The 18,227-nt window shown below is 38.6% G+C and overlaps 1 protein-coding gene across 1 annotated transcript in view; it reads right to left on the reverse strand.

Moving 5' to 3' along the window:
* Positions 1–18,227, reverse strand: part of NLRP3 (NLR family pyrin domain containing 3) — a 97,840-nt gene that overhangs the window by 18,525 nt on the left and 61,088 nt on the right. The window contains 2 exon segments of the mRNA XM_047731293.1: positions 13,092–13,262; positions 14,623–14,793. Of these exon segments, the coding sequence (XP_047587249.1) occupies positions 13,092–13,262; positions 14,623–14,793 (342 nt within the window).

The following is an 18,227-nucleotide window of genomic DNA, read 5'->3' on the forward strand; positions in this document are numbered from 1 at the left end:
AAAAACAACCTGAGGGTTTTGAAGGGGCGGGGGTGGGAGGTTGGGAGAGCCAGTGGTGGGTATTAAGGAGGGCATGTATTGCATAGAGCACTGGGTGTGGTGCAAAACAATGAATAATGTTATGCTGAAAAGAAATAAAAAAAAATCATTAATAACATAGTTGAACTACATGCAACCTTATGTTTATAGCAACATTATCTACAATAGTCAAGATATGGAAGCAGCCCAAGTGTCCATCAATTGATAAATGGATAAAGAATTATATCACATCTTCTTTATCCATTTATCAATTGATGGACACTTGGGCTGCTTCCATATCTTGACTATTGTCAAGAATTTTTGAATCAATATATTGTACATCTTGTGTATCTTGACTATATGAAGTCCCAAATATTCAAATGTCCCATATATTTAAATGGAATATATTCCATTTGCATATATAAAGTTCCATTATATATATATTCCAAATTTTATATATATATCTACATATATATATACACATATATATATATAATGGAATATTAGTCATCCATAAAAGAGAATGATATCTTGCTATTTGCAATGATATGTATAGTACTACAGAGTATTATTTTATTATTACTATGTATGTACTTATTTATTTAGAGAGTTTGCTAGTGGAGGGGGGAGTGGCAAAAGAAGAGGGAGAGAAAATCCTAAGCATATTCCACATTTAGCATAGAGCCTGACCAAGGTCTCATTCTCATGACCCTGAGATCATGACCCAAGGAGAAACCAAGAGTCAGACACCTAACCAACAGAGCCACTCAAGCACCCCTAGAGAGTATTATACTAAGCAAAATAACAGAGAAAGAAAAATACCACATGTTTCCCACCATATGTCAAATTTAAGATATAAAACAAATGAGCAAAGAGAAAAAAAGAGAAAGAGACTAATCAAGAAACAGACCCTTAATTATAGAGAACAAACTGATGGTTACCAGAGGGTAGGTGGGAGGTTGGGTGAAATAGGTGATGGAGATTAAGGACTGCACGTGTCATGATGAACGCTGTGTATCCTATGGAATTGTTGAGTCAATATATTGTATACCTGGGATTAAAATAAAGTCTAACTGGGATTAAAATAAAAACTTTAAAATATATATATATATATATATTAAAAATTATTTTAAAAGAACATAGTTGAACTAAATAACACCATCATTTAACTGGATACAATTCATATCTATGGGCTACCTCATCAAACAGCAGAGGAATATACATTCTTCTCAAATTCACATGTACCACTCACCAAGACAGACTGCATTCAGGGTCATAAAAACCTTAATACGTTTAAAAAAATGGGGTCACCTGGGTGGTTCAGTCGGTTAAACCTCTGACTCGGTTTTTGGCTCAAGTCATGATCTCATGGGTCATGAGGTCAAGCCCCACATTGGGTTTCATGCTCAGGTGGGGATTCTCTCCTTCTTCTCCACCCCACTTTCTCTCTCTCTCTCTCTCTCCCTTATTTGACAGAAACAGAAAGACAGCACAATCAGGCAGAATGGCATGCAGAGGGAGAGGGAGATGCATGCTTCGCAATGAGCAGAGAGCCCAATGCAGGGCTCCATCCCAGGACCCTGGGATCATGACCTGAGCTAAAGGCAGATGCTTAACTGACTGAGACACTTGGGTGCTCTAAAAAAAAAAAAAAAAATTAAATATGTCTAAAAAAATATAAATCAAGCCACAATGGGATGAAACTAGAAATAAATGATATAAAGATAGGTGGAAAATTCCAAAATATGTGAAGACTAAACAACACACTTCTAAATAAAACATGGGTCAGAGAAGAAATCTCATGAGCAATTTAGAAATACTTTGAACTAAATCAAAATGGAAACACAACATATCAAAATCTGTGAGCTGCAGCAAAAGCAGTGTTTAGGTGGAAATTTATAGCATGTATTAGAAAATAATATATTGGAAAATATGAGAAAAGAATAAAGATCTAAAATGAATAATCTAAGGTTCTACCTTAGAAAACTAGAAAAGAACAGAGAGTTAAGTCCAATGTAAGCATAAGAAAATAAATGACAAATTAGAGCAGAAATCAAAAACAGGAAATTCAGAGTATATCAATGAATTCAAAGCTGGTTTACTGAAAAAAAATAATAAAATTGGCAAACCTCTAGCAAGGCTAGGAAAAAAAAAAAGAGGACACAAAGTACCAATATGAAAATAAAAAGAGGAAAATAGCTACAGATCCAAAGAATATTAAAGATTAATAAAAGAATCCTATAAATAAGTCTATGCCTACAGAGTTAATAAGCTAGGTTAAATGGACCAATGATTAAAGAACACAACCTGCGAAACTCACACAAGAAGAAATACACAATCTGAATAGGCTTTTTATCTATTAAAGCAATTGAATCAATAATTAATCAATTTAAACACACACAAACACACACATAAGCACCTGACTCAGAATGTTTCACTGGTTAATTCTAGCAAATATTTAAGAAAGAAATTTTATCAATTATCTACATCTCTCTCAAAAGAAAAGAGTAAAAAGAATACTCTCAAATTCATTCTATGAGGCCAACATTAACTTAATATCAAAACCAGACAAAGATATTACATGAAAAAAATTACAAATATCTCCTATAACCATAAATTCAAAAATCTCAACAAAATATTACAAATTGAATGCAACAATGCATAGAGAGAATTACACGCCACAACCACATAGGATTTCTTCCCAGTGCACAAGGCTGAACCTTTGAAAGTTACTTAACATTTAAAAATAAATTAAGGGGCACCTGGGTGGCTCAGTGGGTTAAAGCCTCTGCCTTCAGCTCAGGTCATGATCCCAGGGTCCTGGGATCGAGCCCTGCATTGGGCTCTTTGCTCAGCAGGGAGCCTGCTTTCCCCTCTCTCTCTGCCTGCCTTTCTGCCTACTTGTGATCTCTGCCTGTCAAATAAATAAATAAAATCTTTTTAAAAATAATAAAATAAAATAAATTAATATAACACATCACATCAAAAAACTATAGAAGAGAAATCACATGATGATATCAATAGATGCAGGAAGCGTTTTTGACAAAATTCCAATACTCATTCATGATCAAAGTATTCAGCCAATTAAAAATAGAGGGTAAACTTCCTCAATTTAACAAAGAATATCTACAAAAAATCTACTGCAACAGCATATATAGTGGAGAGGAACTCAAAGCTTTCCCACTTAAATCAGAAAAAGACAAGGATGTCCCCATTCTTTAATTCTTTTAATTCACCTAATGGAAGTCCTATCTAATGCAATATGACAACAAAAGGAAAAACACAAAGAAAAATATACAGATTGGAAAGGAACAAATGAAACTGTTTGGAAATGGCATGATCTTTTACATAAAAAATCTGAAAGAATTTACTAAAAAACACTTAGAATGAAATATATGCTGACATATATCACAAAATATGTACAAGATCCATATGAGAAAAACTACAAAATTCTGATAAAAGAAATCAAAGAAAAACCAAATAAATGGACAGACAGTGCATGCTCATAGTTAGAAGACTCAATGTTGTCAAGATGTCAGTTCTGCCCAATTTTATCTATAGATTTGATGCAATTCCAACAAAATCCCAGAAAGTGTTTTTAAGATACTGACAAATTGACTCTGAAGTCTATATGGGTGGACCAAAGACCCAGAACAGCCTACACTATATTGAAGAAAAAGAACAAATTCAGAGAACTGACATTACTGAACTCCAAGGGTTGCTATAAAGCAACAATAATGAAGACAATGTGGTACTGCCAAAGTAACAGACAAAGTAATCAACAGAGCAGAATAGAAAGCTCAAAAATAGACCCACATAAACATAATCAATTGATCTTTGACAAAGAAGGAATGGACCAAAGTTAATCTTTTCAACAAATGGTGCTGGAACAACTGGACATGCACGTGAAAAAAAATAAAAAATAAAAAATGTCTCTTGACACTGATCTTAATGCACTTCATGTATGTATGTAAAAAAATTAATTAATGCAAAACAGATCTAAATATAAAAAACACAAAATTATAAAACTCTTATAAGATAACAGGAGGAAACCTAGATCACCTGTGCTTGACAATGAGTTTTTAGATACAATACCAAAGGCAAGATGCAGGGAAAAAAAATCAGTAAGTTGAACTTTATTAAAATTAAAATTATTTTCTGTAAGATACCATCTAGAGAATAAAATGACAAGCTATACTGGGAGAAAATATCTCCAAAGACATATTTGATAAAGGACTGCTATTTAGAATATAAAAGAACCCTTAACACCCAATAAGAACATAAAAAACCTGATTTAAAATGTGCCAAAGACCTTAACAGACACCTTACCAAAGAATACACACAAATGACTAATAAGTTTATGAAAAGACACTCAACATCATAAGTAATCAAAGAATTGGAAATTAAAACAAAAAGAAAAACAAAATATGACTACATGAATATTAAAATTCCCATGATGGAAAACTGACAATGCCAATTGCTGGTGAGAATATGAAGCAACACAAGTGCTCATTCATGGTGTTTGGGATGCAGAATGGTACACATCATCTTTAGAAGGCACGTTTGAGATTTCTTACAAAACTAAACGTCCTTTAATTATATAATGCAGCAATATCTCTCCTTGATATTTATCCTGAGGAGCTGAAAACTTATTTCCATGCAAAAACCTTCACACAGATGTGTATGCCCCCTAATTCATACATATCAAAACTTGAACACAAGAGGTTCATTAAGATTATGGAGTAGGAGAAATTCAAAAGATGGCTGCAGAGTAGGAGGACCCTAGGTTCATCTCTTCCATGAACACAATTAGATATCTAACAAATCATCTTAAAAACCTCCAGAAACTGACCTGAAGACTGACAGAGCACACTATACAACTAAAGGGACATAAGAGAGCACGTTGAAGAAGATAGGAAGGTCAGAGACGTGGTTTGAGGGAGAAATGGATCATGGGTTTCTGGTGGGATGGGACCCATGGTAATAGAGACAGGTGAAAGAGAGGAGAGCACATAGGGGAAGTTCAAGGAGAAAATTCACCAAAGGCATTGGCTGGGAAAGTGAGAAAGACTGAATTTTGTGAGTTCTTGAGAACCAGCAGGGCTTAAAGCTTGGATTTTAAAAGTCAGCAGGCTTGGCTGGGATATAGCCTAGAGGGTGCTAGCTACCCTACTCCTAGAGCATATTACATTGAAAGAGTAATTTGAAAATGCCTGGGGTACACAGTGGGGCAATTATTCCCTCTTCCTGAAACACTTTCCCACTCAAGGAAGCATTCAAGGAGACCCTCTCCAGGAACAAAGGAAATAGCTAGTGCCATTTCCTTCCTCCATCCCTCAGCATAAACACAAATCACCTGCAGAAAGCAAGGCAGAACCCACATTGGCTGCCTAACCTGCTTACACCAAGCCCCGCGCCCTCTGCTCTGGAGACTCTGCCCTTCTCAGTATAGTTTGCCTCACTCTCAGCATAGTGGGCCCCTCCCCCCAGAAGACCACACATACCACAGCCCCCACCACATCTACTGACCAGAGAGTTCTGTAGGGTCCCCTGATCTCATGGAAGTAGTATCAGGCTTCATTTTATAAGCAGACAAGAAAAAAAAAAACACATTAAGACTTACCACATGCAAGTCAGGGACCAAACACTGCCCACAACAGGGAAGGAATGCTTCTTCAGATGACTGGCCTGAAAGATAGAGCAGCCAGAACACAACAGCACAGTGCATGCAACACACACCAGAGATACTCCCTGAGCACCAGACCCTTGACACTATATGATCTCTCCTTGACATAATGCCAAGATGGAAGAATTTATCCCAAATGAAAGAACAAGATAAGGGATGGCCAGAAATCTAATTGAAACAGTTATAGGTAATGTATGGTAGAGAATTTAAAGAAACCAGCATAAGGTTACTGACTGGGCTTGAGAAAAGAAGACCCTTACCACAGAGACAAAATACCACAGTGAGAACCCTTACCACAGAGATAGAAGTTAAAAAGAATAAGAGATGAAGAACACAATAAACGAGACTGGAAACAGACTTGATGCAATGAACAGCAGACTAGAAGAATTGGAAAAAGGAATTAGTGGCATATAAGACAAGATAATGGAAAATAATAAAGCTGAACAAAAGAGAGAAAGAATTGTGGATCATGAGAAAAGACTTAGGGACTCAGTGGCTGCCATCAATCATAATAACATTTGTATTTTAGGAGTCCTGGAAGAAGAGAGAGAAAATGGGACAGAAAATTAATTTGAGAAAATTACAGCTGAAAACTTCCCTAATCTGGGGAAGAAAACAGACATCCACATCCAGCAGGCACAGAAAACTCCCATCAAAATCAAAAGAAGCAAGCCAACACCAACATATATTGTAATTAAATTTTCAAAATATAATGATAAGTGGTGCCTTAATGATACGGGACTTTAACACCTCACTCACAACAATGGACAGATCATCTACAGAAAGTCTGTAGAAATTCATCTGCAGACAGATCATCTGCAGAAGATCACCAAGGAAACAATGGCTTTGAATGACACACTAGACCAGATGGACTTAACAAATATATTCACACATTACATCCTCAAACAGCACAATACACATGCCTTTCAAGTGCAGATAAGATATTCTCCAGAATAGATCACACATTAGGTCACAAATCAGGCATCAAAAACACACCAAAAAAAGATCTTTTGTGTGGAGTAACAAAAGATCCTGAATAACCAAAGAATACTTGAAAAAGAAAAGCAAAGCTGGAAGCATCACAATTGTGGACTTCAAGTTATATTACAAAGCTGTAATCAAAACAGCACAGAACTGGCACATATATCAATGGAACAGAATAGAAAACCCAGAAATGAACCCGTAACTATGTGGTCAATTAATCTTCAACAAAGCAGTAAAGAATATCTATTGGAAAAATTGTGTTGGGAAAACTGGACAACATCATGCAGAAGAATGAAACTGGACCACTTTATCACACTTTACACAAAAATAAATTCAAAATGGATAAAAGACCTAAAACCTGAAACCATAAAAAGTCCTAGAAGAGAAGAGTGGCAATAACCTCTTTGGTCAGCCATAGCAACTTCCTTCTAGATATGTCTCCTGAGGCAGGGGAAACAAAAGCAAAAATAGACTATGGGGACTTCATCAAGATAAAAATCTCTGCACAGCAAAAGAAATAATCAACAAACTAAAGACATCCTACTGAGTTAGAGAAGATATTTACAAATGGAATATCTGATAAAGGATTAGTATGCAAAATCTATAAAGAACTTCTCAAACTTAACACCAAAAAAACAAATAATCCACTTAAAATAGGGGCAGAAGACATGAATAAACATTTTTTTTTCTAAGAAGATATACAGATGGCCAATAGACACATGAAAATATTTTCAACATCACTCAGCATCAGGAAAATACAAATCAAAACTACAATGAGACATCACCCCACACCTGTCACAATGATTCAAATCAACACAAGAAACAAGTGTTGATGAGGATATGGAGAAAGGGGAACCCTCTTACACTGATGGTGGATGTGTAAACTGGTACAGCCACTTCAGAAAATAGTATGGAGGTTCCCCAAAAAGTGGAAAATATAACTACTCTAAGATCCAGCAATTGCACTTCTAGATATTTGCCCAAAGGACACAAGAACATTAATTCGAAGGGACACATGCATCCTGATGTTTATGGCAGCATTATCTACAAGAGTCAAATGATGGAAAGAGCCCAAATGTCCACAGAATGATGTATGGATAAACAAGATGTGGTGTGTGTGTGTGTGTGTGTGTGTGTGTGTGTGTAATGGAATGTTATTCAACCATTAAAAAAAAGAGTAAATCTTTCCATTTGCAATGAATGGATGGAGCTAAAGAGTATTATATTAAGCAAAGTAAGTCAATTAGAGAAAAGCAAATACCATAGAGTATCACTCATGTGTAGAATTTTTTAATTAAAGATTTTATTTATTTATTTGTCAAAGAGAGAGAGCACAAACAGGGGGAGCTGTAGGCAGAGGGAGAAGCAGGCTTTCTGTTGAGCAAGGAGCCCAATGTGGGACTCGATTTCAGAACCCTGGGATCATGACCTGAGCTGAAGGTAGACACTTAAACCAACTGAGCCATCCAGGCATCCCTCATGTGTGGAACTTAAGAAACAAGACAAATGAACAAAGGGAAAAAGAAACAAATCAAGAAAGAGACTTATAACTATAGAGAAACACTGGTGGTTACCAGAGGGGAAGTGGGTGAGGGGATGAGTGAATTGGTGATAGGGATTAAGAACATTTCTTGTGATGAGCACTGACTGTTGTATGGAAGTGCTGAATCACTGTATTATACATCTGAAACTAATAGTACATTGTACGTTAACTAATTGGAATTTAAATAAAAACTTTTTTAAAAGATGGTGGTATAAGAGGATCCTGCGTTCACCTTGACCCATGGATACACCAAGAGCTACATATGTAGAACTAAAACTCTGAAAATAATTGGAAAACTGGTGGAAAAGATATTCCACAGAGTGAAGGCCACATGGAAACAGATAGCAGTCATGGAGGCCCAGTTAAGAACCAAATGCCTAACAAGTCTAACCACAAATGAGATGGACAACACAAGCTGAGGGACTCAAACTGTGAAGACAAGTCACCATAACATCTGGCTTTGAAAATAAGTAGGACTTAACTCTGGGCACTTTAAAAATCAGAAGACCAAAATTTAGGAGAGCCAGAGGACAACAGAAAATGTAATCCTTGCTGGCTCAGTCAGAAGTGTGTGGGTTTCATGATAGATTCATGATAGATTCTTGATAGATCCCCCCAGCAGGGACCTGCACCACTCCAAGGCGATAGTTTAAGCCCCATGTTGGGTACGAGAGTAATAAAAAAAAAAAAAAAAAAACCTTAAAAAATAAAACTATTTATTTATTTATTTGTTTATTTATTTATTTATTTGAGCAAGAGAGAGAGAGAGAGAAACAGTGGGAGAAGGAGAAGATGGAGAGGGAGAGAAAGAACCCCAAGGAGACTCCCTGCTGAGCAGGAAGCCCAAAGCAGGACTCAATCCCATGACCCATGAGATCATGACATGACTAGAAATCAAGAGTCAGACACTTACTGTCTGACACTTACTGGACTGAGCTACCCAGGTGCCCAAGTTAAAAATATTAAACAACAACAACAACAACATAAAAGATAATATAGCCCAAAACACAACACACAACTGAAAAGTGCCTGGTCACGGGGGAAGAGCCTGGGTGGTTCAGTAGATTTTTGGTTCAGGTCATGGTCCTCAGGGTTGTGAGATTGAGATCTGTGTCAGGATCCATGCTCAGTGGGGAGTGTGTTTGAGATTCTTTGCCTCTCCCTTTGCCCTTCGTCCCCTTTTAAATCAATCAATTAATTAATTAATTAATTTTTTAAGTGCCTGGGGTATATGTGAAGTGATTTCTTTTCTTTTTTTTTAAGATTTTATTTATTTATTTGGCAGACCAATCACAAATAGGCAGAGAGGCAGGCAGAGAGTGAGAGGGAAACAGGCTCCCCGCTGAGCAGAAAGCCCAATGCGGGGCTCGATCCCAGGACCCTGAGATCATGACCTGACCCGAAGGCAGAGGCTTTTAACTCACTGAGCCACGCAGGCACCCCAAAAGTGATTTACTTTCTTATCTAAGATCACCTTCTGGAGGGGCAGTAGTCTTCAGAAGATTTTTCTGAGAGTAAAAGTGTTAGTTGGTACCATTTTCTTTTTTCCTTCCTCACTTAGATAGCTGGAAACTAGCCAGAGCCAGCACTAACATTCTCCACCTACCTTACTAACATTGCATGCCTTTCTCTGTATTCCCCTGCAGATCCATCATATCCAAACCACCCACCTCAAAACGTATCCACCCAAAATGGCTGCCCCACCAAAACCAGCAAGCCAGCCCAGCAGGGACCTGCACCACTCCAAGGCAACTCTTGTCCTGCAGCGACAGGAAGATAACCCCACACACCAGTTTCAGCAGCTAAGCCTTTAAGCTGGCTGCACAGGAAGAATGCCCTGCCTTTCCATGTACCCACATCTGTAGCAGAGAGGCTAAGTCCAGAAACTAGCCTGATTGTTGACCCCACCTACTTATAAACCTGTAGCATCCTCGGAAGGCTCCTCAACAGAGCAGGAACTAAACCCCATCCACTGCACCTACAGTAAGCACAAGAAGGTGTATGAAGTCCACATAGAAGAGCACACCTGGAATGCTTGATTCTGTTAACCAGGAGCATTGCACCATGAGGAATCAAAGAATCTTTTCTATACAAGGTCACTACTTCCAAGACCAGGAGATGTAGACAACTTCCTTAATACAAAGAAGCAAATACAGAGAGTCACACAAAAAAAGGAGGAAGATAAGTATGTCCCAAATGAAAAACCAAGACAAATTTACAGCAAAAGAACTAAATTAAACACAGAAAACCAATATGCCTGGTAAAGAATTCAAAGTAACAGTCATAAAGATAAAGGACTTGAGAAAAGAGTAAATGAACTCAGAGAGAACCTCAATAGAAAGATAGCAAATATAAAAAAGAACAAGCCAGATATAAATAATTTAATAGCTGAAATAAAATATACACCAGAGGGAATCAACAGCAGATTTAAGGATACAGAGTAATGGGTCAAAAATCTGGAAGACAAGGTAATGGAAACCAACCAAGTTGAACAATGAGAAGAAAAAAGAAAAGAAAAAAAATTACAATAGATTAAAGTACCTCACCAACATCATCAAGCATAATATTTACATTCTAGGGATCCCAGAAGGAGAAGAGCAATAGCATACTTGAAGAAATAATAGCTGAAAAATTCTTTAATCTTGGGACAGAAATAGACATCCAGGTCCAGCAAGCACAGAGTTCCTAACAAGATAAACCTAAAGAGGTTCACACAAGAATGCATAACAATTTAAATGATAAAAAAAAAGTAATGATAAAGAATTTTTTTTTAAATTTTCAGCAAAAGCATTTCAGGCCAGAAGACAGTGGTATGATATATTAAAAATGTTGGAAGGAAAAAGTCTGTAATCAAGAATATCCTACCTGGCAAGATTATCATTCAGAATAGAAAGAGAGACACAGTATTTCCCAGATGAAAAAAACTTAAAGGAGTTCATTACCACTACAACAACCTTACAAGAAATGTTAAAAGGGTTGCTTTCAATGTAAAGAAAAAGCCATAACTAGAAGTAAGAAAATTATGAAAGAAAAAAAAATCGATAATACAAACATTCAGTAAAGGTAGTAGACTAATCACTTATAAAGTTAGTATGAAGGTTAAAACATGAAGGTAGTAAAATCAATTATATTTACAAATATCAGTCAGGTGATATGCAAACTGAAAAAGGAGATAAAATATGACATGATATACATAAAAGATGGAAGGAGAGTAAAAATTTAGTGTTTTTAGAATGTGTTCAAATTCAAGCAACCATTAACTTAATATAGACTGATAAATGCCTAAGATGCTATATATGAACCTCATGGTAACTACAAATCAAAAACCTATAATAAATACCCACCCAAAATTTTTTAACTTAATCTACACATAACACTGGAGAATGTCATCAAATCATAAGGGAAGAGAACAAGAGGACAAGAAAGGAACTACAAAAACAACCAGAAAACAATAACAAAATGGAAATAAACACATGCTTAACAATAACTACTTTAAATGTAAATGGACTAAGTACTCCAATCAAAAGACATAGGTTGACTGAATAAATTAAAAAAAAAAAAAGAAAAGAAATAGACCCATCTACATGTTCCCTGCAAGAAATTTACTATAGACTTAAAGACAAAAACAGACTGGGACACCTGAGGGGCTCAGTCATTAAGCATCTGCCTTCAGCTCATGATCCCAGGGTCCTGGAATTGAACCCTGCATCAGGGTCCCTGCTCAGCGGGGAGTGTGCTACTCCCTCTCCCACTCCCCCTGCTTCTGTTTCCTCTCTCACTGTTTCTCGCTCTGTCAAATAAATAAATAAAATCTTTAAAAAAAAAGGGGGCAACTTGGTGGCTCAGTGGGTTAAAAGCCTCTGCCTTCAGCTCAGGTCATGATCCCAGGGTCCTGGGATCGAGCCCCACATTGGGCTCTCTGCTCTTCAGGGAGCCTGCTTTCTCCTCTCTCTCTCTCTGCCTGCCTCTGCCTACTTGTGATCTCTGTCTGTCAAATAAAAAAATAAAATCTTTTTAAAAAAGACAAAAACAGACTAAAAGTGAAGGGATTGAAAAATATACCATACAAATAGAAAAAAAAAAAAAAAAGCCAAAGTGGTAATACTTGTCTCTAACAAAACAAACTTTAAAGCAAAGATTGTGGGGTGCCAGAAACATAAGGTGCCAGAAACATAAGGAAATCAGAGGTTCCCTCTGTGACAGTTACAGGGCCCTGCCACAGGAGGTGAAAATTCCACCATACATCTCTAGGAGTATCAGGTTCAGGTCTGGGCAATGTACTTCAAATAGGGACACGAACAGAACAACCCTTCCCTAGGACAACATGACTATGCAGGTGAAGGCGTGAAGCTATATCCTTCTTGAGAATTTAGAGATGTCCAGGCAAGGGAGGAGAAGGCCTAGAATGTGAGTGTTGTCTCTGGGGAACTGAGATCAATACTTCTCAGCAGAACCCTGGGTAGCAGAACAAGGACCAAACACAGAAACCAAACGTGTTATGTAGAAATAAGAACTCTCTCTTACTGCAATGGCCGCATGTGCACCAATGGCTGGTGTGCTTGGAAGAGTCCACACATGAAACCAATGACTATCCATGTGAATGTCTGAGAAACAATGGTTTCCCTCAGTGGGGGATTGAGCTGAGCAATCCCTAAGGTTTCTTTCAGTTCTATAGTCATAAATACCTTACTAGTAGAAAGTAGTATCTAGCATTCCAACCTCTTCATATACTGTCTCCTCCATTTTCTACCTTCAACTCTGTCTGATCATCCTACAACAGAACAACCCTCATCCATGTTTCCCAAGAAATACATCCCTGAAGAGAAGCTGATTTCTGCTGAGATACCAATGAAGACTTACCCCAGTTTCTGCAGCTTACATTGTGGATGCTTTGCTTTTTCACATAGAATTCCAACTCCTGCATCTCCCAGGGCATTTTCCCCCAAGTAGAGTCTGGTCAGAGACTGGTTGGTGCTCAGGACGGATGCAAGGTCCTCACAACATGCTGATGTGAGACAGCAACTGACCAACCTTCCATAAAGATGGCAGAATGTCATACATTTCTCTCACCTCACTGTCTGTGAGTCACGGAAGCACTTGCTCCAATGCTGCTTCTAGTCCTTTCCAAACATGGGAAGAGTGTCCAAACTGTATATTAACTGTTTATTTCCTTTTGTTTGGTGTAATAGCAAGTAAACACCTTCCAAGCCCATGTCAATACTCCATCTTATCAGCTTTTTTTTTTTATCACTTTTTTTTATTGTGGTAAAATATACATAACATAAAATTTACCATTATAATCCTTAAGTGTACAATTCAGTAGCATTTAATACCTTCTCATTGTTGTGTAACTGTGACTACCATCCATCTCCAGAAGTTTTTCATCTTTCCAAACTGGAATTTAGTACATACTGAACACTAACTCCTCACTCCTCTCTCCCCCAGCCCCCAGGACCCACTATTCTATTTTTTGCCTCTATGAGTTTGATTATTTTAGGTCATTCCTGTAAGCGGAATCACACATATCTGCCCTTTTGTGTATGGCTTATTTTAATTAGAATAATGTTTTCAAGATGCATCCATGTTGCAGCATGTGTCCGAATTCTCCTGAAGGCTGTATGCATATATCTACCACATTCTTCTACCCCCAACCCCCCACCTTACCGCATGTTTATCCATTCATTCATCCATGGTATTTGAGTTGTTTCTACTTTCTGGCTATTGTGAATAATGCTGCTATGGACACAAGTGTACAAATACAGGTTTGGATGCCTGATTACACTGCTTTTATATACCTGGAAGTGAAATTGCTGGATCATACGGTAATTCTATGTCTACTTTGAGGAACTGACATACCAGCTATACTATTTTACATTCCCACCAGCAATTATGATGGTTCCAATTTCTCCTCACCTACACTTATGTTTTGTTTTGTTTTGTTTTTTAATAATAGTCATCCTAATGGGTGTGAATTGGCCCTACCATTTTCAAGTGCTTTCTCTTATTCAAAATTTAAGTCTCCCAGAAACATTTAGTGAAGGGCTTCATAAAATATCAAGTGTGTTAACACCTCTTTTCCTGTTTTGTGTGGAGACCAAGAGCTTGTCATAAAGTCCCAAAACTCTCCTGGAGCAATGCATTACACTGGTTGTATTTTCTCAGCTCAACTGTAAATACCTTAAAAGTGAGCATGATTCGTTTGATTACTTAAGTTCCTTTCTAAGACTTAGTATATGGCTCTTCCCACAACAAACACTAACTGAATGAATTACTGATAAACATCTGGAAATCTTCTGAGCAATGAAGGCTATTCTCATGCTAAAACTGTAACGCATCATAGATTCCCGAAGCCACAGCTCTTGTTTCCTGAAGGAAAATAGCCCAGACTCACCAAAGCTTCTTCAGATTGCAGAATAGATGCCTCAGCCCCACACAAAGAAGTCTAATTCCAAAGTCTCCCAGGGCGTTGTGGCTCAGATCCAATTCCATCAGCTTCTGGTTGCTGCTCAGGACCGAGGAGATGTTGAAGCAGCAGTGATGGGAAAGGCAACACCGCCCCAACCTTCATGCCAAGTACAGAAGCATAAAGCATCAGAACACAGGCTGCTTCTCTGACACTGCCTTCTGGTCTATGCTAGTTTTCAGCACCAAATGGGGCGATTTGTGGTCTCATGTTACAAAGGGAAAATTTTAAGGAAAGAAGTTAGGTGAGAGTATGATCTTACCAGAACTCCCACATGCAGGCTGAGACTTATTGTGAAGTTAGTTCCCAGGCTTATGAACTCATAGCCTGAGACCACAACCACTGTGTGTATCAGTGAACTCCCTCCATAAATAATGGTCAGCTCTACAATGTATACAGGCATGTCCCTGTTTTATAAATGAAAAAGGAGGTAAATCTGTGGGTTCCACCTCTGTATCACATGTTCTTCACTGTGAAAATCCCTCAGGTGGACACTGATCTCTCTGGGGTTTTTTACTTATCTACTTCTGTCAATCTTGTCTCCATTGTTCTGTTTAATGATTAAATCCCAGCCCTCCACCTACACCAAAATAGCAAGAAGCTCTGTATCTTGATTTGATTTACAACTCCACCCCCCCCCCCCCCACCACCCACCCCCGCGCGCGCGCGTGCGCGCGCGCGCACACACACACACACACACACACACACACACAAAGACACCATTATCACCATCATCAACAACAACAACTAGGAGTCCCTGTGTCAGAGGAGCAAGAACAACATTCTTCTTTCCAGATGAATAGTTCACCATCCTAGAGCCTGTTAAACATCTTCCTTTATACCCCTATCTTCACACCAACTAGAGCTAAATGCATGACTAAACCTCTATTTACTTGCAGAATATCTCATCATCACCCATGTCTCTCTATTTGCGTCTCACTCTATGGAATCACACAGTGGTACCCGCTAGGATAGTGGGAAGACTGGCATGGGATAGAGAAGGCAAGGAGCCAAAACCAGCCAGAGCCTTGAAGGCAAGAGGAGGATTTGTAATTTATCAAAAGAACAAAGAGAAAGCATTCAAGCAAGGGAGTGACATAATTAAAGTGGAATTTTCTAAATAACCCTCTGACTTCTGTATGGAGAATAGGTTGGTGCTATATGGAGAATAGGTAGGTGGTAAAGGTGGATGTGGGTAAACCAAACAGTTAGTAGTCACTCAGTATGTATTTTTAAGCACTGATGTGTGCTAAGACACTTGCCCAGACATTGTAAGGACAGTGGAAAGATGAACACAAATCCTGTCCCATGATCTTGAATTGTATTGCAATATCATGGCAAACGGTCATGGTTACCGGGCCTGGGCTACTGGTTTGTATAGGAGATAAAATTGATAAAGTTGATGTTAGGGTGGGTATAATGATGATCAAGAAAGGGATGTATGAAAACACCCTGGAGGGATGGACTTTGGTGCTGGCTATGTAGCTCATCAAAAATGCAGATGTGTGATGGAAGAGTGTTTGTAGGATGGCCCAGACACTTGTGTATTGTCTTGGGGAATGTGAGGTCTGATTCACAGTGTGAGTCCAGAGCAAGCACTCTTTATTAAGAAAGTTAGAGTTAGAGAGGAGAAGGGAGTTGAGGGAAATTGGAAGGGAGGTGAACCATGAGAGACTATGGACTCTGAAAAACAATCTGAGGGTTTTGAAGGGGCAGGGGGTGGGAGGTTGGGGAGAGCCATGTGGTGGGTATTGGAGAGGGCACGGATTGCATGGAGCACTGGGTGTGGTGCAAAAACAATGAATACTGTTACACTGAAAATAAAGTAAAAAAATTTTTTAAAAAGTTCATAAAAAAAAAGAAAAAAAAAAGCTGAAAGAGATTCTCTGTGACATTTCAACCTATATAAAATGTTTTGATGGGGTCCAGCCCAGGTAGACATTGTATATGATGAAACTCTCCAATTCTCAGCTGTGATGATGGCCAGTGAAGAAACAGAAGATATTGAGGGCCATGCCCTTTTGTCCTATCACCAAGAATGGCTTACTTTCAGCTCCCCATCATTCTTCCCCATTTGAAGCTTTCTAAACAACTGACCTCCAATCCATTTTACCTTCCTACTTGTTATGGGCTGAACTGTGTCCACCCCTCCAAAAAAAATCATATGTTAAAGACTTAATCCCTAGGATTTCAGCATTGTGACTATATTTGGAGATCAGGTTTTAAACCCTTAAATGAGGTCATGAGGACAGGCCCCAATCCAACATAACTGGTATCCTTTAGGAAATCAGACATGAACACAGAAAGCACATGAAGACTTATGGAGAAGACCACCAATCTATAAGCCAAAAAGAGAGGCTTCAGGAGAAACCAATCCTGCTGACACCTTCAGTTGGACTTCCAGACTCCGGGACTATGAGAATATGAATTTCTATTGTTCAAGCTTCTTGTTCTCTGGTACTTGTTACAGCAGCCTAGAAAACTAACAAACCACTGATCTGGACCGTGAGGTCTTCCTCCACTGTGCTCTCTGTGTCACTCACAGATATGCGTGCACACATGAACGCACACACACACAGTTTCTTACCACAGTCTCTGATATTACAGCCAGGTCGCTGGAGCATTTCACATAACACCTGTACCCCTGGGTCCCCCAGAGCATTGTCACTGAGGTTCAGTTCAGTGAGGTTCAGTGAGTTAGTGCTTAGGACTGAGAAAAGCCCCTGCCAAAGGCTGAGAGTGACATGACAATTCACCAACCTAGAAATTGTAGGAAAGGAAGAAAGAAAAGAAAATCAGAAAAAAAAGAAAATCAAGAAAAAGAAAAAAGAACTGGCCCCAGTTCAAAGACTTCCCAAGGATTAAGAACTGACTCACAGGACCAAAGATTGCCTACTAAGGAATGACAAAGACCAGGGGGCCCTGGTAAGACTGTCCTGCCTACCTTATTATGGAAATAGCATGAGTCTGTGACTGCTGCCTTGGCACCCCCTCCGTACCTCCCTCAGATGTCTTTCTCCTCCCTCTGTCATTAGACAGCTGTCCTGCCCATGGCCTTTTTCTGTTAAGTGATGCAGAGACTACACTGTGAGATCCAGATCTCAGATCTCACATTGGCTGCATAATAGCATCGCCATACCATAGGACTAAAGTCAGAATCTCTGAGGCAGGACCAAGTATATCAATAGTTTTAATACTTCCATATGGTTCCAACATGCAGTCCTTGTTAGAATACAGATTCTGGCTCTGTGTGTCTAAGATTGGGCCTGCAATTCTGCACTTTTGACAGCATGGGGTGGATATCCATGCTGCTGATCTTCAGAAGGTTCTGGAACCACACAAGGCAAGCTCCTGCCCTCAGAAGAAGGTAGCTGTCACCCAATCAAATGGGCATCAGGCTTTTCATCAAGAGTTTTAATTTGAGTCTGCCCAGCCTTCTTTATAGCTCTATAATCTTGGTCAGGTTTCTTTCCAACATAATTTTTAGGGCCCTAAGAGACAGATGTGCTTCCTTCCCTCATTTCCTTTCTCTC

Source organism: Lutra lutra, chromosome 5, assembly GCF_902655055.1.
Source record: "Lutra lutra chromosome 5, mLutLut1.2, whole genome shotgun sequence".
Taxonomy (NCBI): Eukaryota; Metazoa; Chordata; class Mammalia; order Carnivora; family Mustelidae; genus Lutra; species Lutra lutra.